Source organism: Coloeus monedula (genome assembly GCF_965178545.1).
Source record: "Coloeus monedula genome assembly, chromosome: 13".
NCBI lineage: Eukaryota > Metazoa > Chordata > Aves > Passeriformes > Corvidae > Coloeus > Coloeus monedula.
This window is the reverse complement of record NC_138793.1, coordinates 11,403,415-11,424,415: the sequence shown is the minus strand read 5'-3', so window position 1 is coordinate 11,424,415 and position 21,001 is coordinate 11,403,415. Positions and strand designations below refer to the sequence as shown.

General features: G+C 38.7%; 1 protein-coding gene across 1 annotated transcript in view; it reads right to left on the bottom strand.

The window, feature by feature from the left end:
- Positions 1–2,522: 2,522 nt before the first annotated feature.
- MMP2 (matrix metallopeptidase 2) overlaps positions 2,523–21,001 on the bottom strand; it is a 28,537-nt gene continuing 10,058 nt past the window's right edge. The window contains exons 6-13 of the mRNA XM_082289817.1: positions 17,658–17,831; positions 15,615–15,788; positions 14,363–14,518; positions 12,439–12,586; positions 8,392–8,528; positions 6,434–6,593; positions 3,717–3,826; positions 2,523–2,975 (exon numbers count right to left, since the gene is read on the bottom strand). Of these exons, the coding sequence (XP_082145943.1) occupies positions 2,872–2,975; positions 3,717–3,826; positions 6,434–6,593; positions 8,392–8,528; positions 12,439–12,586; positions 14,363–14,518; positions 15,615–15,788; positions 17,658–17,831 (1,163 nt within the window). The 3' untranslated portion in view covers positions 2,523–2,871. The remainder of the gene's footprint in view (positions 2,976–3,716; positions 3,827–6,433; positions 6,594–8,391; positions 8,529–12,438; positions 12,587–14,362; positions 14,519–15,614; positions 15,789–17,657; positions 17,832–21,001) is intronic.

Genomic DNA, 21,001 nt, shown 5'->3' with positions numbered 1-21,001 from the left:
CAAAGTGCCCAAGAGAGGTGAAAAGAGAGGCATAGGAAGGGTAATCCAGTTCAGCCAAGGGTCTAGGGATCATCAAAAAAGTCCATAGTGTTGGGACAGATCTAGAGTTAAACAGGGAAGCAAGTGAGTGGGACAGATTTGCATGGGACATGGCCAGGTATATGCTGAGCTGCAGGACTTTCCATCTCATGGTTAACTCATTACAAAGAGGAAAGAAGAGGGAGGTTTTAGAAGTGGCTCTCAATAAGTGGAATTAGACCCAAAGACATTTTCAGGACACATTTTGTAACTTAGTGTTTCCCAGGTCAGATGTGAAAGGCTAATGAGAAGGTCAGTGTACTCCTCCAGCTTGTCTGACATACGTAAGTGATAAGCTGGCAAATGTTACAGCTGATGAACAGAAACAGATGTGTTTATAAATGACCCGTGTTAATCTTAAAGTCGCCAGTCTGAAACTGAACTGAAAGAAGTGAGCATTGGTTTAAGGATAGAAAATTTATTTCTGGTTTTCTGCCAGTGATTTAGTCATTGGAGAATGGGTTTACATAGGCAAGAACAAAAGGAGAAGCTGAGCAGAGCTCCTTAAACCCACCAGATGTGCAGAGTTTTGTAGGATTATGGTGTTATTACTACAGAACGTAAGATGGTAGATTTGCCAATGTTGCAAAACATGCGTAAGTTGTAGAGGAAAAGGAAACTATTTCAGTAATCAGTAGAAATGTGATTTAGCAAGTTCAGAGCTGGAAGGCCCATTGCAAATGTTCTACTATATCTATGTTTTAAACCCTTTCCATATTAAATACAGATGCTAGAGTAGGCATGCTGGGGCAGTACTGACATAAGAACATAAAAATCTTCAGGGGATGGTTATTGGGGATTCTTAAAACAGAGCTTAAATTATTGTAGTGCTCAAAATGAATGCCTGGCAGTCATTAAAGCTAGAGAATATTTTCAGCACTAGTGCAGGAAGATGTTTATGATCAGGACAGGTCATACATCCCTGAAATGGATCCTGCTATGGTGGGAAGGTTGCCAGGTGTTTGTAAAAACTGCAATACTAACATTTTGCAATTACAGCTACTTTGTTTTGTGCTTTATTTTGTTGGGTCTAGTGCAAGACTAATTGTCAGGGCGATTAATGATTTCTAAAGAGAATGAGTATTCTGAGGAGGAGATAAGCCATCTTTTCTTTTGGCATAAGTAAAAATAGTGCTGGCCTATCTAGGTGAGGATTGTCTATAGTAATTGGCAGCTTCTTAAAGTGGAGTTATATCTGGATGGTTGCAATTGAAAGGTGATTTGGCAAATGCAGCCATTTTAGAAGTATATTTTCAGAATATCACAGTAAGAAAACCTCTGCTTAGAACAGGAAAGTGCTGAGTGAAAACAAACATGAAGTTTCTACATGAAGTAGAGGACTTGAGAAGAAACCAATGGATCGTGGGCTCAGGTAGTTACTGGTCAGTTCTGTGAATCATGGACTCAAAGTGAGAGATGTTTTTCAGAAGAACCTTGCCTCATGCAGTCCATAGAGGATTTTGAAGTGTTTCATGTGCATGAAGCTGGATAAGAGCCTTGGCCAGATGGTGTCTGATCTTATGGGCAGGATAAGGGTTTGCATCTCTGTTTCTCAAGCTTACATCCTCACAGGATACTTACATCCTCCCTTCCTGCGTGGGCTGTGGTGAGGCAGCCTGTGATAAAGAGTGTGGATGACAGACAGGAGTGTAAACTGTTCAGGGAGAGTAGTGGGCTTTGCACAGACGTGGAGCTGTGTCATCTCTTTAATTAAATTGCTGCAGTTGCACCTTCGAACCAACAGAGAAAATAACCTAGGTTTCTAAATAAACCCCCTGTGCACTTATATACTGGGGTAATGTTTTTTCCTTTGACAGGTACTGCACTGAAACATACTACTGAATTTATAATTTCAAGTGATATCAGGAAGCCTGGCCATGAGTAGTGTTGACAGTGTAATTTGATTTTATTGGTATTGTTGGCACTTCATGTGTGGGACATTCTTTTCTGGTTTATTTTTTAACGAGAAACATTCTATCAGATTGTGAAAAGAACATTTTCTGTTGCCCAATGCATAAGCAAAAAGCCTAATTGAACAAACCCCCCAATATTATAAAGAACAGAAAAAAACCCCCATGTTAAACAATACTTGACTTTTATGTATAACGCATTGTCTTCAAAAATTGGAGTCGTTTCCATCCATATAAACAAGTTATATAGTAGTAACAAAGTGCATGAAGCAAATTGCTAAATTTAACTAATGTATTAAAATAAAAAGTACTTTAAAACAATACTTTAACACAGTTTTTTGCCATGATTCTATCATGCATCAACACAAAGCAGATCCTGAGGCAACCTGTGCCTTTGACAGTCTTTCTGTATTAATATGTAAATAAATGGAAGTAATGATCAAACTCATAAGAGGGTGAAAAACATCAAGACAAACCATCCATTTATAACAGAGTTGTATTTAAAAAAAATAAAAATCAAAGTGCACTGCTGGTACATCTCACTTGAGCCTATCTGGTATGTGAATAACAGAGGGGCATGATCCAGTCTCCAAAGGTTCCATTGCTTTGTTTAAGCACCAAGGGAATAAAGAATGATGGCTGTTCTGTTCATAGCACTACTCTGACTAGCATGACAACGGGAAAATTGTACCAGAATATATACGTAAACATCTTTTGTATACTGAGGAGGCAAACACTCTTAAATTATCTGATGTGTACAGTACTGGTACTTAGTGTTTTGGTGCCAGTACCAGACTGGTCCAGTAATTAGCATTCAGATCTATTTCTAATTACAGATAAGGCATATAACAAAAAAGTAAATATTTGGTTATTAATATATAGTTCAGCAACCCAACCAGTCAGAACTTATCTTGCCAATTTTAACAATCTTCAAACTCTTGTCTTCCATTTGTAGATAGTACTGATCTTTGAAAAAGTAGGTATATCCTGTTAAAATAAATTTAAAAAGCACGCTCAGATTATGGAGCACGTAATTCTTGATCAAAGATTTTTTTGTCTTTGTGATTTCATGAAGCTTAATGAACCGGATGACTTATTTTCCCAAAATATTAATGTGTATTTGTATTATTAAAAAGATGTATTTTAAAAGTCATTAAAATTCCCATCCTGTAGAAGAGGGCTCTTGTTAAATTGAGCCTTAATAACGTTACTAGTTTGTGAGCCAGAATTTTCTGGGATGAAATGTTTGCTGGCAAAATAGATGTTGAAAACGTGACTGAGTCAAGATTCATGTGACACCAGTGCTGCTTTCAGACTTTAGTGCATATCTGTGCAAAATTTAAGGCTCGTTAAAACCATGGGCCAGGATCTCAGCTGGAGTTGATAGGAAGTTAAGAAAAACTGTGACATAAAACCCATTCATGCCTGTGAGAGATTGTCATACTTGAGTTCTGGTTGTGCTAGAGCAGGATGGTGCTGAAATGGTGCTGGGACTGTGTGCTGGTGTGGAGGAACCTGGGGAGGATCAAGGAGCTGGGAAATGTCCAAGTCACAAGGACTGGCTCAGTCATGCATCCTGGGGTTAGGACATCCTGATGCCTGTGCATCAGGCATTGGGTGGCTTCATTTGGCTCCTACTCATGGACCACAAGAAACTAGTCTCCAACAAGTTTTGCAGCAAACAAATAAGAGAACTTGTTAGTGACTTAAATGAGAATTACAGCTTACCACTGTCCCCAAGGCCCAGGACAGCATCGAGGTTGTCTGGAACACCATTCCAAGAGTCAGCAATGAATTTAGGGGAGGCAAGCTCCATTTTCTTCTTTTCTTCATTGTACCTGAAGGAAATTATATCTCTACATTACAAATCTGCATTTAATCTTAAATTGTAATATAATTTTTCAGAGAGTCCTCAGCAAATGTGACTATATAAAACAAACAGAAATATAATAACTGAGATCGTAACATGGTTGCTATTTCATTATAATTATTCCTGATTCCTTTTAAATCCTGTGAAATTTTACATCTTTCCTTTGAAAATGCAATTATTGCTGAATTGAAAATACAATTTCTAAGGAAAATTCTTTCCAGAAATGTAATTTGGATGGGAATCAGTGCTGAGCAGGAGGAGTGGAGGCGTACTGAGCAGCAGTGACATGGGATATAGTTTGAACCAATGACCCTTCAGGTGCTCAAGCACCTCTTCAGGAGCAGGAGACTTCAGAGAGGTTGTCTTTGATTAGTACTGGAGGGAGAAAAGCAATTATGTTCCCATTTTCTATTTGTCCATGTCCATAGGTTGCCTTTCCCTCATTGCTCTATGGAACTACTTGGATTATATCCAAAGTTACACCAGTACTAACCTAGCAGTAGGTTGGTCAAAAGCAATTTAAATGATTCATTTAAATTCCTTACTATTTTTTTTCTGGGCTATTTAAAGAAAATCTAGTACCTTGCTGGGTAGCTTTAAAACTTCAGCTGTGGAATCTGAGCCAACTCCTTTTCCCCTCCCTCACAAAACTTTGCTATGCTCAACAGTCTTGTTATAATAACACTAAAATAGCTTGTGGCTGGAATGAAGGAGAGAGAAGGCTTCCAAAATATGCATTTAAAGTAAGTGTGATAATGGCACAGGAAGGACTATGGTATGTAACTACTTTGATTCCATTGACAGAGTCCTTGTATAGAATGTAACAGCCACATACTTAAGGGTTATAGAGTCTGTTCGATGGAGTTGCATTTTTTTCTTTCTGAAATGTTTGTCAACTGCTTGCTTTCTTCTTTACACAGATAGAAATCACTTAATCCTATTTTGTTTCCTTAACAATAAATTATGCATTCTGCAGTGACTGCACTTGATAAGGTACTTTGATGGAAATACTGTCTGTGATTAGAGTGATGAATTACTTGGAGGCCCTGCAGAACAGTTAATCAAAACAATAGCCGGTGCAGAGGAGACCAGCAGCTTTTTAACTCATAGCCTGTAGGTTTTAGTAGGAGTGTGAAGTGTTGCAGATGGCTGTATTAGAACTACTACTTGTAAATGTTTAAATGGTCTTCACAATAAGACATTAAAGAATGAATATCATTCTTTAGCTTTTTAGTTCTTTTTTTCTTTAGATAATTGAGAAGATTACTGTCCTTAAAGTAATTGAAAGTTATGATCAAGTGGCAATTGTGAAAGGGTATTTTATTTACTTACAGGAATCCACAGTCGTTAGGATATAATAAAGTAAGTAATTCAGTTTAATCATAACATGAAATTAATGTTCACATAAAATGGACTCAATTATTCTGAGACCTCTTTTGATATCTTATATAGAACATCTCTCAGAAGGAACCCTTACAGGTTGGAGAATCTTTTAGATTTCTGGTGGTTATTTCTGATGTTTAACTTTCCTCTAAATTGTCAGTTAATGAATGGGTCCACTTTCAGCCTGTTGTGTAATGTCTGCATTCCTGAAGTAAAGTCCTGTTCCTGGAACAGGCCTCTGACAGTGACTGCAGGAGTCAGTGCCTTTGCTTTGTTCTGATGCCATTTTGATAGCACAGAGGTAACTCACAAAGTTCCTCCTCTGCTTTTTAAGATGGTCTTTAGTGCCAGATCTTCCTGGCAATTATGATAATGAAATTCTATTAAATACAACTATACAATTAGTATACTCTTCAGGTGTAATGTGGGATATTTATTTCTACCACAGTAATAGCCTTGAGACATTTTAAGGGCATACTTAATCTAGGAAGATAAGAGCATGGTAGCAGGTCACCTGGGTTTCACTGTAAACATGAAAAGGATTGAGAGACTGTCAAAATGAATTGAAGCTAAGATTTTTCTCAAAGTACTTACAGATAAACTTGTGGTTTGTTCAGATTTCCTCAGTGCCAACTGTATTAGTAGAGCAAAGGTGTAACTGATGGTAGATCAGCTGCTGAAAGGATTTACAGTCATCCCCAGCATGCTTTGGTAGGCACACTGCTCTTTCCTTTAAATCCAGTGCCTCTAAACCTGATGGCTTAGTGAGAGAATTTCTTAGGCAATCTGGTCAGTCTTTGGATTCAAGTGATTGGAGATCAGTGCATTTATAAGGAATTCCTTGCAGAGTTTTCCCTCAGTATTTGTGAGCTGACAGTACGGACAACTTGCCCCTCTTAAAAGTCAGGGACTGATGTGGGGCAGGTGCTGGTACATGGGGGCAGAGGGATGAGTTGTTAGTGGTGGCCAGCCTGACACACACTCCCAGACCTCTTCCATTGCTGTTTTTGAGGCTGTTTTCTGAGATACGTGCTAGTTTCCTGCTGCTGTCAGCACTGTCCTGGCAGCCCTTGTTTCACATTCCCGGAGGATGACCCCCTGTGTTTGGTCCCTGCCTCCTGAAGCTCAGCGTGCTTTCAGCCCTAGAGACAGCTCGGCTAACGGCATCCCACCGCCACTCAGTGCATCTTACTTCCAGTATCTGTCTCCAGCAAAAATGTATGTCCTCTTGTTTCTGCCCCAGTTAAAAGCTGCATCGACACGCTGCACATCAGGGGGCAGTCCCAGGCTGGTGAGTTTCTTTGGATAGCCTCTGTCCAAGTTGCTGGCTGAATAAACCCAGTACTCATTTCCTAAGTAGGGGAGAAAACAAAGCAAAGAAACACTGTTTAATAATCCCTAACAAAAGGGTATTTCTTCTTTTTTGCTTTGCCATGTGACTTTTTATTGCACTAACTGTACCACTGGTCTTTCTAGTATTTTGCCATCTGTGAAGCACTAGATTACAATGCAAGTGGACTGTGATTACCACTACTTTTGCTATTGAAGTGCTCCTTGCCTCAAAAAAAGAGATCATCTCTTTTCTCTTGCTTCCTACCTTCTTAGCTGACTTACTTTGAGGCAGACACTGTTGTGGGTAAATTTGGGTTATGCTAAAACAAGTAGTTTATACAGGAAATTTTTTGTATGATGAAAATTGTCTGAAACTGGGCAGGGGCACCTGATATTCAAATGCAGAAGCTCATGTTTGCCCTTTATTTGTTTTGTTGACCAATTTTATTGAGTGATTAATAGGAAGTTTTTGCTCACAGTTCCTGTTGTCCTTTGTCACACAACATTTTCTAGTGTCTCCCCAGATGTGTACTAGTGGACTATGTAGTAGTGGCTCTGTGCTCTTTACATGGAATCATAATTTGCTTAGTAAATACCCTCACTGGATTCACTGAAAGCCATGGAAAGATTTGTTCATGAAAGGACATTTCTTTGATTCTATGCTAGTGGGAAAGAAAGTAAGTAAAGTATTAATGTGAGAAAAGTATAAAGTGCAGCATTTGAGATTCTTGGAAGTTATTGATTCACCATTCAGGAGTAAAGTGTGGGACTAACTAGTAAGTATTTTAAGACAGTTGTGTTATTTTCAAACCAATCTTTGTTTTTTGATAGTTCTTATTTATTTTTTTAAAAAGCAGGTTAGCTACGTTTTCCTGGAATTTTTAAAGAAAGGGAGAGGTTTAGATGTGATAGAATTATATATAATATATGCAATATTTGAAGTGTTTTGGTTTGCCTGAATTCTTTAAGTTTTTTCCCCCTCTCGATGTAAACTAAAGCAAATGGCCTCTGAGCCATGTGGAATAGATTATCATTACTTTTTTCTCTCCTGTATAGAAATGTACAGCAGCTTTTGCCATATGGCTTTTACATGACTGGAGATGTTTAGTCATGTTTTTAGTAGATATTGGAGCCTCATTTTTGCTGGCTCAGTTCTTCATGTTGAAAACAGTCTCACAGCTCTGCTCATTTGGCCACTACAGCTGAACCATATGTGTGACAGACAGAGCAGAGCTTCCTGTCCTCCTCCTCTCCCATGGAGGCAGCTTGCATGGCTGCCTGTATCCTCTGCCTGATGAGCCACCAAGGAAGATGCTTGGAAGCCAAAGTGGAAGTCAGTCTTTGGCAAAAGAGAAGGAGACAAGGAAAGGCATGAGGAAAAAGAAAAAAGTAGTCCTCTCAAGCAACATGTGCTGAGATAATAGCTTAAGATGGAAAGAAATAGAAGAAAAACAGAGCAGCGACTGAGGAAAGAGAGCTCCCACTGTTGTTGTGTTGCATTTTAAATAACGATTCTTGTTTGGTTTTGCTTATTGTTGAGTGTCTCTTTCTAGGTGGTTACAGCTCTCCTTTTGTTGTACTGGAGGCTGAATGCTGTTTAGAGTCTTTCAGATCCAGCCTTTGTCCTAAAATCCTGAGCATGGGAAGAGGGAGATGTCTCACCCTACCTGTTGGCTCTGCTGGCTCTTAGGCTGTTCCCTGTCCCAGGTACAACTCAAAGGAAAGTGAGCTTGAATGCAACATTATGCAAATGGATACTTACACTTTGAAACTTAAAACCCATACCTTTTAAAAAAATACAGCCTTTAAAACCAATACCTGAAAAAAATACAGCCTTCTCGTCCTGAGGGGCCTCATAGACAGCATCAATTTTCTCTGGCAGATCAGGCCAGAATGTAGCAACAAGAAGAGGACCTGTGGGTTTTCCTCGGGGGTTTACAGTCCTCCACATGAATCTGAGCAGAACAGAAAATTGTACAAGATCTACAATGAACTAATTCAGCAGCACATCTGTTTCTCATCACTTCTGGCACAGGCTGTATGAGCACACACACACACACATGCGCACACACAAATTAGCAGCAACACACACTTGGAACTCTTCTCTTCACTGACTGAAAAGCAAACTCATTTATTTAGAGGCATGTTGCTAGAGGAGCTGCACCATAAGCTGCATGCTGGACTGCTGGTGAAATTGTTGCACTGATTGCTTCCTGTTGCTTTTTGCATCAGGGAAAAATTTATCCTGTGCTTTGAGTATACAAATAAACTCATTTACACAGCATTTAAACTGTTAGAGCCCTCCTGCTGCTGTGTATGGAGCAGATGGATGAGCATTTGACACAAGCAGAGTTTTGTATTCCATGAACTGCTCTTGCAATTACTATTGTAGTGACTTAAAGTTCAAATTTAATAGCAGTATATCACAGTGCTTGGAAGTGAGTTTGGCTGTAAAAGAAACTGCTAGCACTAAAAACGTTCATTAGAGAAATGCAAAGGGTAATTTATTGGCTATTTTATGTATAAGTAGGATGATCATTTGATTTAAGCCTTAAAAAGCTCTAATTATCTTTAAATGGCAGAGCTTTGTGCTGAGGGCTTTTGGTATTAAAAATAGCACTGCTATTTCCTCCTCCATAGAATGAAGAACTTTTTTCCCCAACAGAACAAAAGTTTTAATATGGTCATAAAATGAAAAATCAGCAGGCTGGTGGAATTGCTCTTGCACCAAGCTATAGTCATTAAATTCTGAGGTCAAACTGCTTTTACCATTAATATGTTTCTGAAGCTCAAGCTGCTACTGGCATTTTATTTTTTGCAGAGTATAAATTGTCATTACCCATTCCTGCCTATAACACTTACACCTTTGAGAAGCCCAGGATCTTAAACTGCATTTTTGTTTTGCCTAAAATTTGGAGGAGCAGTCCTAAATTAATTTAACAAATTGCTGTATTTTTATCAATAACGAAGATAATAATATATTATCGTATCCTTGTTGTGGATACATAGATGTATTTATATATAACATGTACAAAAATATCTCTGAGCATGACTCATAATTTTCATTTACAAAAAAGAGGCAAAGAATAAGCCATTTGACTAATTACTGCTCTTGAAAGTGTTAAAATACATATGAAATGCTGTAATAGGTAATACCATTTGTTTCATGCATCTCTTTTTAGACAGAAAAGCAGATCCAATATGATATGGAATGGAAATTCATATAGAAAGTCCTTATAACACTGCATTCATAAAAGTAGTTCCTTTAAAAACCCGAGTTACAGAATTCTCAGTCAAGTTTGAACCTGATTTATGGCTGAATCAGCTCCAGTAATTGCTATCTGCATGAATTTCAAACTATCCAGGGCCAACAGAGACTTAACACCAGGTTTTTAATAAACCACACATTTCAAGGGACTTGTTAAATTGGTGAGGTTTTCTTTTGGAAAGGGAAACTTTTTCAAAGCTGAATTTTATTTTGTTTTTGAATTGAGTAGAAGGTATTTTTATTTCTACACATCTTACTGAGGAAATGGTGAAATTAATTATTTGGCTTTCTCATTTCAGTTTGAACACAATAAAATGGTTTAACTCATCCCTATTAAATCTTAATATTACATTTCTAGAGGATTTTAATAATTTAGTTACAGTAGGTATTTTACATCATCTTTTAACATAATCAATATTTGCCATGCTGATGATTATTATTATTATTATATGCAGTTATCAAAAGGACCCAAATCAGTGGGTCTTTTTTAGTGTCCTGATAAATTTCAAAGTGTGAACTTCTATTCACTCTCAGAACAAAACCATCTATGGAAATGCTGTTCTTGGGCATTCTGTGCCCAGTGGAAAAGCTCAACTGTTCTCTATGGCTAAAAGCACCTTCAGTAATTCCCTTTTCCCAGTAATTTCCTTTCCTTGATTTGAGGGGGGAGGAAAAATACTTTTTTTTTTTTTAAAGAAGTAATCATATCTGACCTCCTTTTTGCTGTTTACTCTTTGCCTGTGCCATGTGACAGTTGGATTCTATGGTCATTTTCATGAATCATAAAAGTCACACGACACATGATAGACAGTGGTTTCTTGAATGCCAAAAGTGAGTCACAATGCTGTTTGCTTGATACTTGGAAAGCTGCAAGATTGACAGGCAAAGCCATTCCAGAGCAAAACAATTCAACAGTTGTCTGCTTTTGCTGCATGCTAGATAAAGGCTGAGCCAGTCTGAACAGATTGTTTTGGTATTTGCATAGTTCTTAGTCCAACTGTATCTAAATGCAAAATACTTCTATTTTGTTTGGATTATACAGAATACTGGATCACTCTGCTGGTTTAGGAGTAGATTTTACATTGTTACTTTGTGTGACTACTAGTTTAGAAGAGCAGAAGCAAGGTGGAGATCTGGCTGAAAACCAAGGCCCACAAGTGAGCAGAAGAGGAGCAGTAGCTGGGAATAGTGTGGAACTTGGTAGGGGTTTTACTGCTCTGAGAATGTTTTTCCTCTGAAGGTGCTGAGCTCAGGTGACTACTTCAGCTCTCTGATCTAAATTAGCAAAACTGGGCACTGGTTTTGACAAACTTGTTCTGGGTTCATGGGGCCAGCCCTGTGTGGCTTTGTGAGGCTGATCTCTCGTTACTGTGGGGCTGTTTGGTGGCCAAGGAATGACTGTTCCTTGCCAGTAGGGATCACTGGAATCTTAGCCTGCTGCTGACAGGGCCAAGAAGAAGAGTACAAAAGGTGTCAGAGGTATCCCCACAGACCAGATGAAATGAACCCTTTTTGCCACAAGCAGCTGTAATATAAATAGGGAATAATATGTTCTTACAATCAGAAGGTTTAAATTCCATTTCTGCATTGCTAAAACACAAAGCCTGTGATAAAGATTTAAGTCCAACTTCAAACCTAAAGAACCATTATTCTGGGTATCATATAGATTGGATCTAGAAGGAAATGCACTGAAGAAATTATTGTATTTACCCTTTAAAATCACCTGACTATGTTTTTTTGTTACTAAAAGCTGGTGAGTAGAGTTAAACCATGCAGCATATTAATAAAACATATATCTAGCTGAAAATTTGAAGCTGGAGTAGATGGCTGGACTCAGGCATATCACCAGGAGATACTGATAATTTTTAAATTACTATTTTGTGAGGGGAACTTGTTTGTTGGTTCCTGTTTCCTTTTAAATTTCTGCTGACAACTGGCAAGGAGCAATGAACAGCTGAGTTGCAATACTTCCCTTAGCTTCAGATTCTTGTATATGTTTTTATATGATAGGAGACAGTGTTTGATTTAGGCACACTCACTGAATGTGTGTGGACCCATATCTTCAGTGGTGTTGGGAAAATGTTCAGGGTAACTGAGGATAAATGATTCCAAATTTGGCATTGATTTATGACAGGGAAAAAAGGAGCTTTAGTGTCTCTCACAATGGTGCTGCCAAGTCCCATAGTCCATAGGAGATGCTCTTCATTGCTGAGTGGCTGGGTAATACAGGCCGTGGCAAAGGCAGTGGGAGCTGCAGCGGTACAGCCACCTCATTTTAATAGGAATGTCTCTGCTTTTGCACAAAATATGCCTTTGGTGCCTTCTGTCTTAGAGGCTTTGCACACATGTAACCTATCCCAATCACCAGTGCCCTTGATGTGTTATTACAGCAGCCATGAGTCACATAGTGCTGTTATTTAATGACTTTGGTCTCAACCTGAATTAAACTATTTCCCTGAGGAGTTGATTAGGGCACTTTGCCATTTCTGAATACACAAAACAAAGGCTGGATGTTGTGCCTGATGATAAATTTCTAGATTTTGGTGAATAGATTCCTTCACTTCAGGCTCTCTTAGTAAGCAATTTGTCTCACTTACCTATCTTTGAAGAAAAACGTTTCTCCTCTAATTTGTGCGACTCCATCAAATACAATCTCATGCTTGCAGAGCTCTGGAGTGACAGGTCCAAGGGTCGGACGTGGGCCTGGTCCTGGCCCTGGTCCAGGTTCGACATCGGGTGACACCTCTGTGATGGTGAACAGAGATATTCTGTTACACTGAAATGAAATACTGCACAGGTTACGTGGAGAACATGAGCTGCCATGGGTTCTAAAAGGGTAATCATTTGGAGTGAGTTCTTGAAGTAGGAAAAACTGATAATAAAATTGCTTCAGAAGGAGGATGGTTGAGCACAGCTGAGGAAGCCTTGACTTCCAGTCCTGCCTTGATCCTCTGTGTGGCCTCATTGGAGACATGGTGCCTGTGTGTGTCTGTCTGGGCTGAGCTGCCTGTTTAACCTGAGAGATAATTAGAAGTGACTGTACTGGGTTCAGAAGTGAACATCCCAATTCTTATTTTGCTGGCTTCTGAAAAGAAGTTAAATAAATTTCAAAGTCCTTGTACTCAGAATTATCTGCAGCTCTGCTGAGAAAGATGTCAAAGTGGATTTCTCTTTTTTAAAGAAGTGCCAATATTTGGCAAGTTACAAAGATGCATTTTGAGCCATTTGTATGATCTTTCTGCCCTCACCAAGAATCAAATTGTGCTTTTCAGAACATGCACTTTGCCATCTGGTTTATTTTATTTGGTTTTATTATTTGGCTGCTGCTTGTCTTGAGGCATTTGCTATTTTTTTCTCAGACATTGGGTTAATTTACTGTATGAGAAAAAAAATGGAGTGTAGCTGATTTGTGATGATAATAATAATGGGGGAAAACAAGGTTTTTTTGAATACTTGTTTTACATAGAAAACAGTTTGTAAAGGGTTATATCAGTTAAAAAGGAAGAAAGATAGTTTTGTCTCAGATCTTGAAGCATGCTTTAAGAAAATTGGGTTAAGTTCTGAGCTCTTATCAAAGATACACAGTATGAGCTCAGAAAACTCACTTACAAACCTTGACCATGTCTCAATTCCCATTCTTAATTAAAGCAGAACAAGGAATAATGAAGATTCAAATCAGATTTTTGTCTCATGTGATAATAATTTTGATATATTCTTATTAAAATTTCTAAGGTGTGGAAAACTGTAGAATATAGTCAGAGTTAAAAAGATCTCTCAGTAGAAAAATGAAAAGCATAGAAAGAGAAATGGAATATGGGAATGTCTACTTAATTGACTGTAGTATACTTGTGCCTCTGCAAGGTAGAAAATGTGTGCATGAAAGGAATTTTAATCATGATACTACGTATGCATTTTACTAAGACTGTCTGTGGAGAAAATAACAAATGTTAAAGATGTAACTACATAAAAATACTTAAATCGACTTTTTCTCTAGGAGACTGCCAAATACATTTACATTGAAGTTTCAGCTCCCACACTTTCTGCAAATGTTATTGTGGTGGTACAGCCTGAACTGTGGGAAGGCAATGTGAACTGTTTCCAAGCTGGGACACAGGAAACAATGTCCTTCCCCTTTTGCCAAGGGTCACAATCTGGGAAGCTGAGAGTGTTGTAGAAAATAACATCCAAACCCACGCACATCAGGTATTTCAAGCTAGAGACAAACATGGCATTTCATTGTCTCGTAAAAGCACTAGAAATTTTCACCTAAAGGTGTGCTTATGGGGTGCTTTGATGCTCCTTTTCATTCAGTAACTTTAGTGACCCCTCATCCTTAAGTTGTGATATTTAATTGAAGTAGAAGGCCTGGTAATATGAAGAAAGCAGGGAGAAAGGAGCAGAGGATGTTTCTGGCATTGGTGGGATTGTGCAGTTTGTAATTTACTGCAAATTCGGAGTCCCAGATTTCAACCTGTGTTGCTTGCTTTCCTGATGAGTTCTGCTGATGGGGGAGGACTTTACCATATAGCTCCTGGATCCCTTTAATATCATCCTGAGAAAGCCGGAAGTTCTTGGTGTAGGTGTAGATAGGGGCCATGAGAGCTCCGGGGTCCTCAGAGTGCTCTAATCCCATAGCATGACCAAATTCGTGGGCAGCAACCAGGAAGAGACTGTACCCTAAATAGCACAGTAAGACAGTGTTAGCTGCTTGCATTTAAAGAGAATTGTACCAGACAGGCTATTCACAGTAAATAATAATGATTAATATTTAACGCCTCCAATGGTGAACATCACACATTATTGCCAGTAATGACATTTCACTGGAGAGATTCTAAAACCCTCTTTTGTAGGTGATTTTTGCTGCTGTCTCCCATGCAAGTGACTCTGACCAAGTGTTAATACTTGTGTGAGAAAAGGAAGTGTAGCAAATAACATTGGACATCCCTTTTAGGTACAGAATTAAACTTGCAATCTAGATATCAAATTTTCCTTTTCACCACAAAAAGGCTTGTAAGTGATAAACAGGTCTGTAAATCTGTGTCTCTGAGAACAGACTCTGAATTGGTACTGGTGTACCAAATATTGTTAGGTTAAAAATAACCTTTTATCATAGGATAACATATCATCAATTATGCCCAAACAGTCCCTGAAATTTGGCAGGTTTTTTTCTTCCTAAAATACACCCCCCCTTCCCCCCCCGCCCAAATATAGCATTTATTTGTAAATATGTAAAAAGCCTTTTGCCCATGTTAAAAGATGGACAAATATTAACCAAAATAATTTTAAATTGTGATATTCACCACATAGACTTTATACTGTCTCACTCATTTTTTAAACATGTTTTTCATCCTTTGCAATATCAGTCACAAATGTATTAATTTTTTACATTTAGTGTTTGTTCCTAATTTTTATCAGTGTACAATTTATTGCATACTAGTGAAATCCCATAGTACTTGTGGCTTTTAGTCTTGGAAAGAAACACTGGTGGGAAGAAAAACATCTATTTATTTATTAATTTATTTCATGGTTTTGTATTTTAAAAGGATCGTGCATCATTATAACTTTAGGAAATCTGAATATTTCAGACAGATGAGCTCTGGGAGTGACTCTAGCTGTAGTCTCACATTTCAGTGTAGGGACTTTGCTCAGATTTCAGGCTGGGGAGAAGTGCTGTAACCAGCAGGGATGATGAGAATGAAATCACTGCACATGTGATGCCATCGGTGTGGGCACTGCCCAGTTACCCTTGTGTTGCCCTGACAAGGGGCGTTACCTTGATCTGGACAAAAGCCCCACTTGCGGTCGTCGTCGTAGCTGCTGGTGGAGGCACACCAGAGCTTGCCATCGTTGCGCCCTGCACTTGTGCACGACTCGTATTTATTCCCGAGGAAGATGAAGGGGAATACACAAGGAGCTCCCTCGGAATTTCCACCAACTGTTGACATAGCTGTGGAAAATGACAGGAAAACACAGTGAGAAGGGGATCCCTTTTGCTTCTTCTCCTAAACTACACACTAAAGCCAGAAAGGAAGCAGAAACACTGCAATGCTTCTAGGAATATGAAGAGTAAGATTAAAAGTAATATTTGAAAATTGTCTGACAGAATTAAAAAGGAAGAAGTCTAGACATTGCCATTGCAATGAACTTGCCAATAGTTTAGGTGGGGATGAGAAGGAACCCTGGACTCATGTTCACAGCTCTGGGAAAGCAGCAGTTTAACAGTGTTTTGTGGAAGGTGATTGTCCAGCAAGTATCTTTTAATGCTCACTCCTGGTGTTATTTTAAAGTGTTTTAAAGTATTTAGGTGGAAGGTATGGTTAGTGTCAGAAAGGTTAAAGAGCTATTGAATATCCACCTGGCTGCTAGGTGTCTCACTCAAGAATAAACTTTATATACCCTGACAGCAGGGTACAGTTTAAAATTATATGATTTAAAACATTTTCTAAAGAGAAGGATATATTATATGTAGAAAACTTTTTTTTTTAACCAGTAGTTCTGCAAAAACTTGAAAAATTTTCCCCTGTGTTCTCATCTATGTAGTATATGGCAGTAATATATAAGAAATAACATTTGTATCTGCAGGCACAAGGATTTCTAGAGGGAAGAGAATGCAACTGCATTTAAAATAACAGTTTAAAGTAGGTATCATGAACAGAATAGGAAAATAATATAAAAGTCATTTAAATTCATTTATACTGCTACCTGACAATGACAGTTCCTTTCAAATTATGGTCTGTCTTCTGGGAAGGTACATGAGAGCAATACAGAGGCAAAGCTGATTGTGTCCCTAATTATTTATTAGTATTTATTTCTCATTCATTACTATTTATTAATAGGATTTTATGCTGAAAGAAAGCTTAAACTAAGTGAATTTCTTTGTTCCACTGATAGCGACTGTGTTAGCTAAGACTTTGACTACATTGATTCTAGATATATTGGTTCTTTTGGCTGTTGAAAGATCTTTAGAATTTTCTCTTCCTAACCATGTAGCAGGGTATAATGAATTTGATACCTTTTTTTTTTTTTTTGACATCTATAATGTGAAATGGAAGGGTTACACCTGGTAATCAAAAGTAACAGAAAGCCAAATACCAGTACCTCAAAGCTGTATTGCTAATGGTTGGGCCATTTTCAAAAGACCCCCAAAAATCAAAAAGCAGGATGCATGTAGGTTTGAATGTAGCTTCCCCTTGGCTCTGTTAAAAGCCAGAGATTTTAGAACTGCCATGGTTAACTTAGTCTCTATGCTTATGGCTGTAGCATGAATCCTAAGAATGAACACCTGCCAAGCTATTCAGGGCTCTAAATTAATTTTTGTTCCTTTATGTAGTAAAACTCAAGTTAAAAAGTATAAAAAATTGTGAAGAAATTTGAAATCTATTTTTGTGGCTAAACCATTTCACTTAGTTCTTTTGAATTGCTGAAAAGATCTATTAACACAAGCTTAACATACTAAACAGGATTTCTTTTTACAAGTGTAAATGGTGAGTATTAAGCTAAAATATTATTCATACTTTCTTCTGTCACATGAGACTTCTCTTCCAGGGCCATTAACAAACCGTAATCTGCTTGTAATTATCCTGCAGTGGTAGCCATGTATTTGTACGTTCAATGCCATTTGTGTATTCCTGACAAACCTGTGCTGTGACCACCTTGTTTATACAGATTGCTCCTGTTCCAGTTACATCCTCGGCCACCTCTGTTGAAATTGTGTCTAACTCATCAACTTCTGTGTGCTCTGGTGAAAGTGTGCCAAAGAAGACTTGTTAAAACAATGACCAATTAGACTGTGTTATGCAAGCAACATTCCTCGTACCAGTCTCTGGACAGAATCCATATTTCTTATCTCTGTCGTAGTCTTCAGTGGTTCCACACCATCGGTATCCATCTGTTCTGCCTTCTGTTGTGCACTGGTCATAGGACTGGCCTTGGAATTTGAAGGGAAATTTGCATGGCTGCCCATCACCATTGCCACCCATTGTAAAAAGTGCTGTAGGGGGAACGAGAGAGGAAAATGTCAGAACACAAGGCTCAGTATCAACAAGGAATCACAGTGTAAAGCATCCATGATTTGGCCCTTTTTAAGATGCCCAAGGGCACCTTTCCCCCCCCCCTTCTCTCACGCAGTTTAAAGCTGCAGCTAAAACCCAAATGTGTATGTGGGAAGGCTTGGCAGGTTACTTCTAACTTTGCTGTTGGTTTTGATGACTAAACAGCCATTACAGCCTCAGTCTATGTGTAGGATTTGAGGGGGTTTGCCTTTGCTTAGGCTGATCCATCAGTGGGAAGAGGCATTGTTTATGTGTGTGCTTCTTTTTACAGTAGCACTAAATAAACCCCCCAGGCCTCTTCTGGCTTAAGGGTGACTGGGAAAGGGTTCTAACAATGGAGTATTGTGACACAGATGATCCATTTTGCCTTTTACACTTAAACCAGTAATTGGCTACAGCATCAGGGACATGAACCAGTAAGTTAAAGAAGTCCTACTAATGAGAGGATTTGGAGCTTTGCAGGCCTGGCTCACACACACAAGTTTGCTGAACTTCTGATCTGCCTGAGAGAGTGATTCTATCCTTCTACATCCTGGACATGGAAACAGCCACACAGGGGTCCTGTCTGCAACACACCCTGTGCTTCCCCGAATGTTGGGTTTTGTCTCAGGTGCTGTACTAAGATAGGAAAAGTGCATTAACTAGGGCTGTGGCTATTGTGATTGGAGAAGGACTTTATTTTTTTAAAAAAGTAGTGATAGAATTGGAGAGCATAGTTAAACTGAGTTGTTTAGATGACTCACTCACCATGAGCTGCTTCCAGCTCTAGGTCTGGCAAACTCTGCATTTTAATAGCCTTTTTTATATTGGTTTACATGTGGCTAAGTTGCAAAAACCATATGGAAAGTCAGTCTCTTACTTTGCATGCTGCCTTTCTGAGCCGCAGTCAGAATGCAGTTTTTCATTTTGCTTGAGGCTACATCATGTGATGGTAACAACAATGGTTTATTAAGTTTTCAATTCCCCCCCTCTCCCCCCTTAACAATAAAATTGCGTTAATGTAAATGAAAGTTAGAGACTGGGGCAGTTTCCCCAAAAGAAAAGCCAAATTTACTTGTAAGGGGATCTTAAAGGGCCTTGTTCTGCATCATGGTAAGCTCAGCAATTTACTGGTAAAGTGAGAGCAGATTCAGACTGGACATTACTAATATGTGAACTTCACTTTTAGCTCTTCCTAGAAAAATTAACCAGTTGTGATGTCAGGAAACCTCAGGCTGGAAGGCTGCTAAACCCCTGTGGCACAGATCCATGGTGGAGGTAGGTGCAGCTTCACGAGGGTTCTGCCTGGGAGAGCAGTCAGGCAGCAGCCTACAAGAACTGTGACCAGTGTGAGGGAGGTACAGGCAGAGAACAGATTGTTATATACAGGAGGACCAATGTTAGGAGCCTAAACTGCCTGTAGTGTCAGTGGAGTTTGGAAATGAGAGATATCAAGATGCCTTGATCCCATATGGCAAAGGAGAAGTTCAGCACACCTGTGTAAGATTTGTGTAGTATGTAGATAACTTTCTGCTTTACCTCCAGCTTTGACAAACAATAGTTCAATCAGTTTACAAAATTAGGGTACAGATCTGGGACTAACTTTAGAAAAGCCTGGTGCAGCACCACAGCTTTAGACATGTTTCCATATATGCACTGTGGCTCTATAATGAGAATTCAAACTAACTTCAGTGAGTTAAACATGAGAGAAACAAAGGCCAACAACCAGGAATGTTGCCGCCAACACAGACTGTCTGATGTAAATCCTACCCTATCTGAATTTATTAGCTGGGGTTTAGCAAATGGTGCCTTGGAATAATGAGTGAACAATGCCACTCTGCATTTAATAAGAAACATCTGTGCATAACTGTTCATGGATCTTGCAAAACAATTACATCAGAAACAAAAGGCTGAAACCCTTCTGTTCCATTTCAGAAACCTTGACACTGACATTTCCAGGAATCTCACTTTCAGAACCAACTCTCCCTGACAGTGCTCCACTGTTTACATTTTCAGCCTTGCATGACTTTAGGATCTTACAAAGGTGTATCAGTCAGGGTATGTGGATCTCCATTTCTCCAGCTGCCTATAATCATGGCTTCATTCTGACTGCATCTGAGTGCTTTCAGTATTTTAAAGAAATGAGCCAAATTTTTCTCTTTTGTGGCTGAAAGAATTAATCCAAGGAAGAGGAGATTTGGGGAAAGGTAGGAAATAAAGGAGATGTCAAAATTTCCCCCCAAAAAAGATTGTGCAGTTATGTGCATGTGCACGCTTATAGTCTGCTGAAGTAAATATTCTGAAAGTCATACCACTAACAATAAATTTTTAAAAAATTAATTGTAATATGTGTAAAGTTCATACTCCTGCTTGTTCATCCTCTGTAATTGTATTAATAGCTGTCACCAGGGTAGATCCCAGCTCTATATGTGATCTATACCAGGCAATTAGGGGTTTGGAAATTAAAGAATAACTTTTTACTGCATTAGGGCTCAAGACTGATATGTTCTACAACAGATTATCTTTGGAAACCACTGCCATCCTGAGGTAGAAAATCTGTAATCTTGTATTTGAAACTGTATAGTCTTGCAAATGAGCTTGAAAAAACCCCAGAACTTGTCAAGCAGGAATCCATTTAGTGTTTGGCTACAATAGGATTCCAGAGAATCCTATTTTGAACTTTTTCTATGTACACATACCTGCAAAATTTTGAAAAATGCATTTCTTTTCAGACATGTACATATGAATACATGTACATGTGTGGCAGTACTTGTGTGCTGGGACATGTTGGGCTCTACTTGTGCATTCTTGGGCTGGCAAACCCCTGAACATATTTTGGTAGCTTGAGGCTTAAGCATCACTGATCTTCTTTCAGCAATCTGCATTCTCTTTCCTTGTACTGACTGCATGTAGCCATAACATTATAAATAAGTTCAGTACTATTGTTTCAAGCAGGATTAGCATGAATATGAAAAAAGCACCATTTCTTTCTGGTTTGCTCTCCTTCAAAACTCTCTTATTTTTTTTTATGACCCAGGAGTAGTAGGCAGGACTTTTACTGACCCAGTGCTTGATATGAAAGGTAAAAAGAGTGATGAAACACTCCCTGCTGCCCAAAGCTAATAGTCAG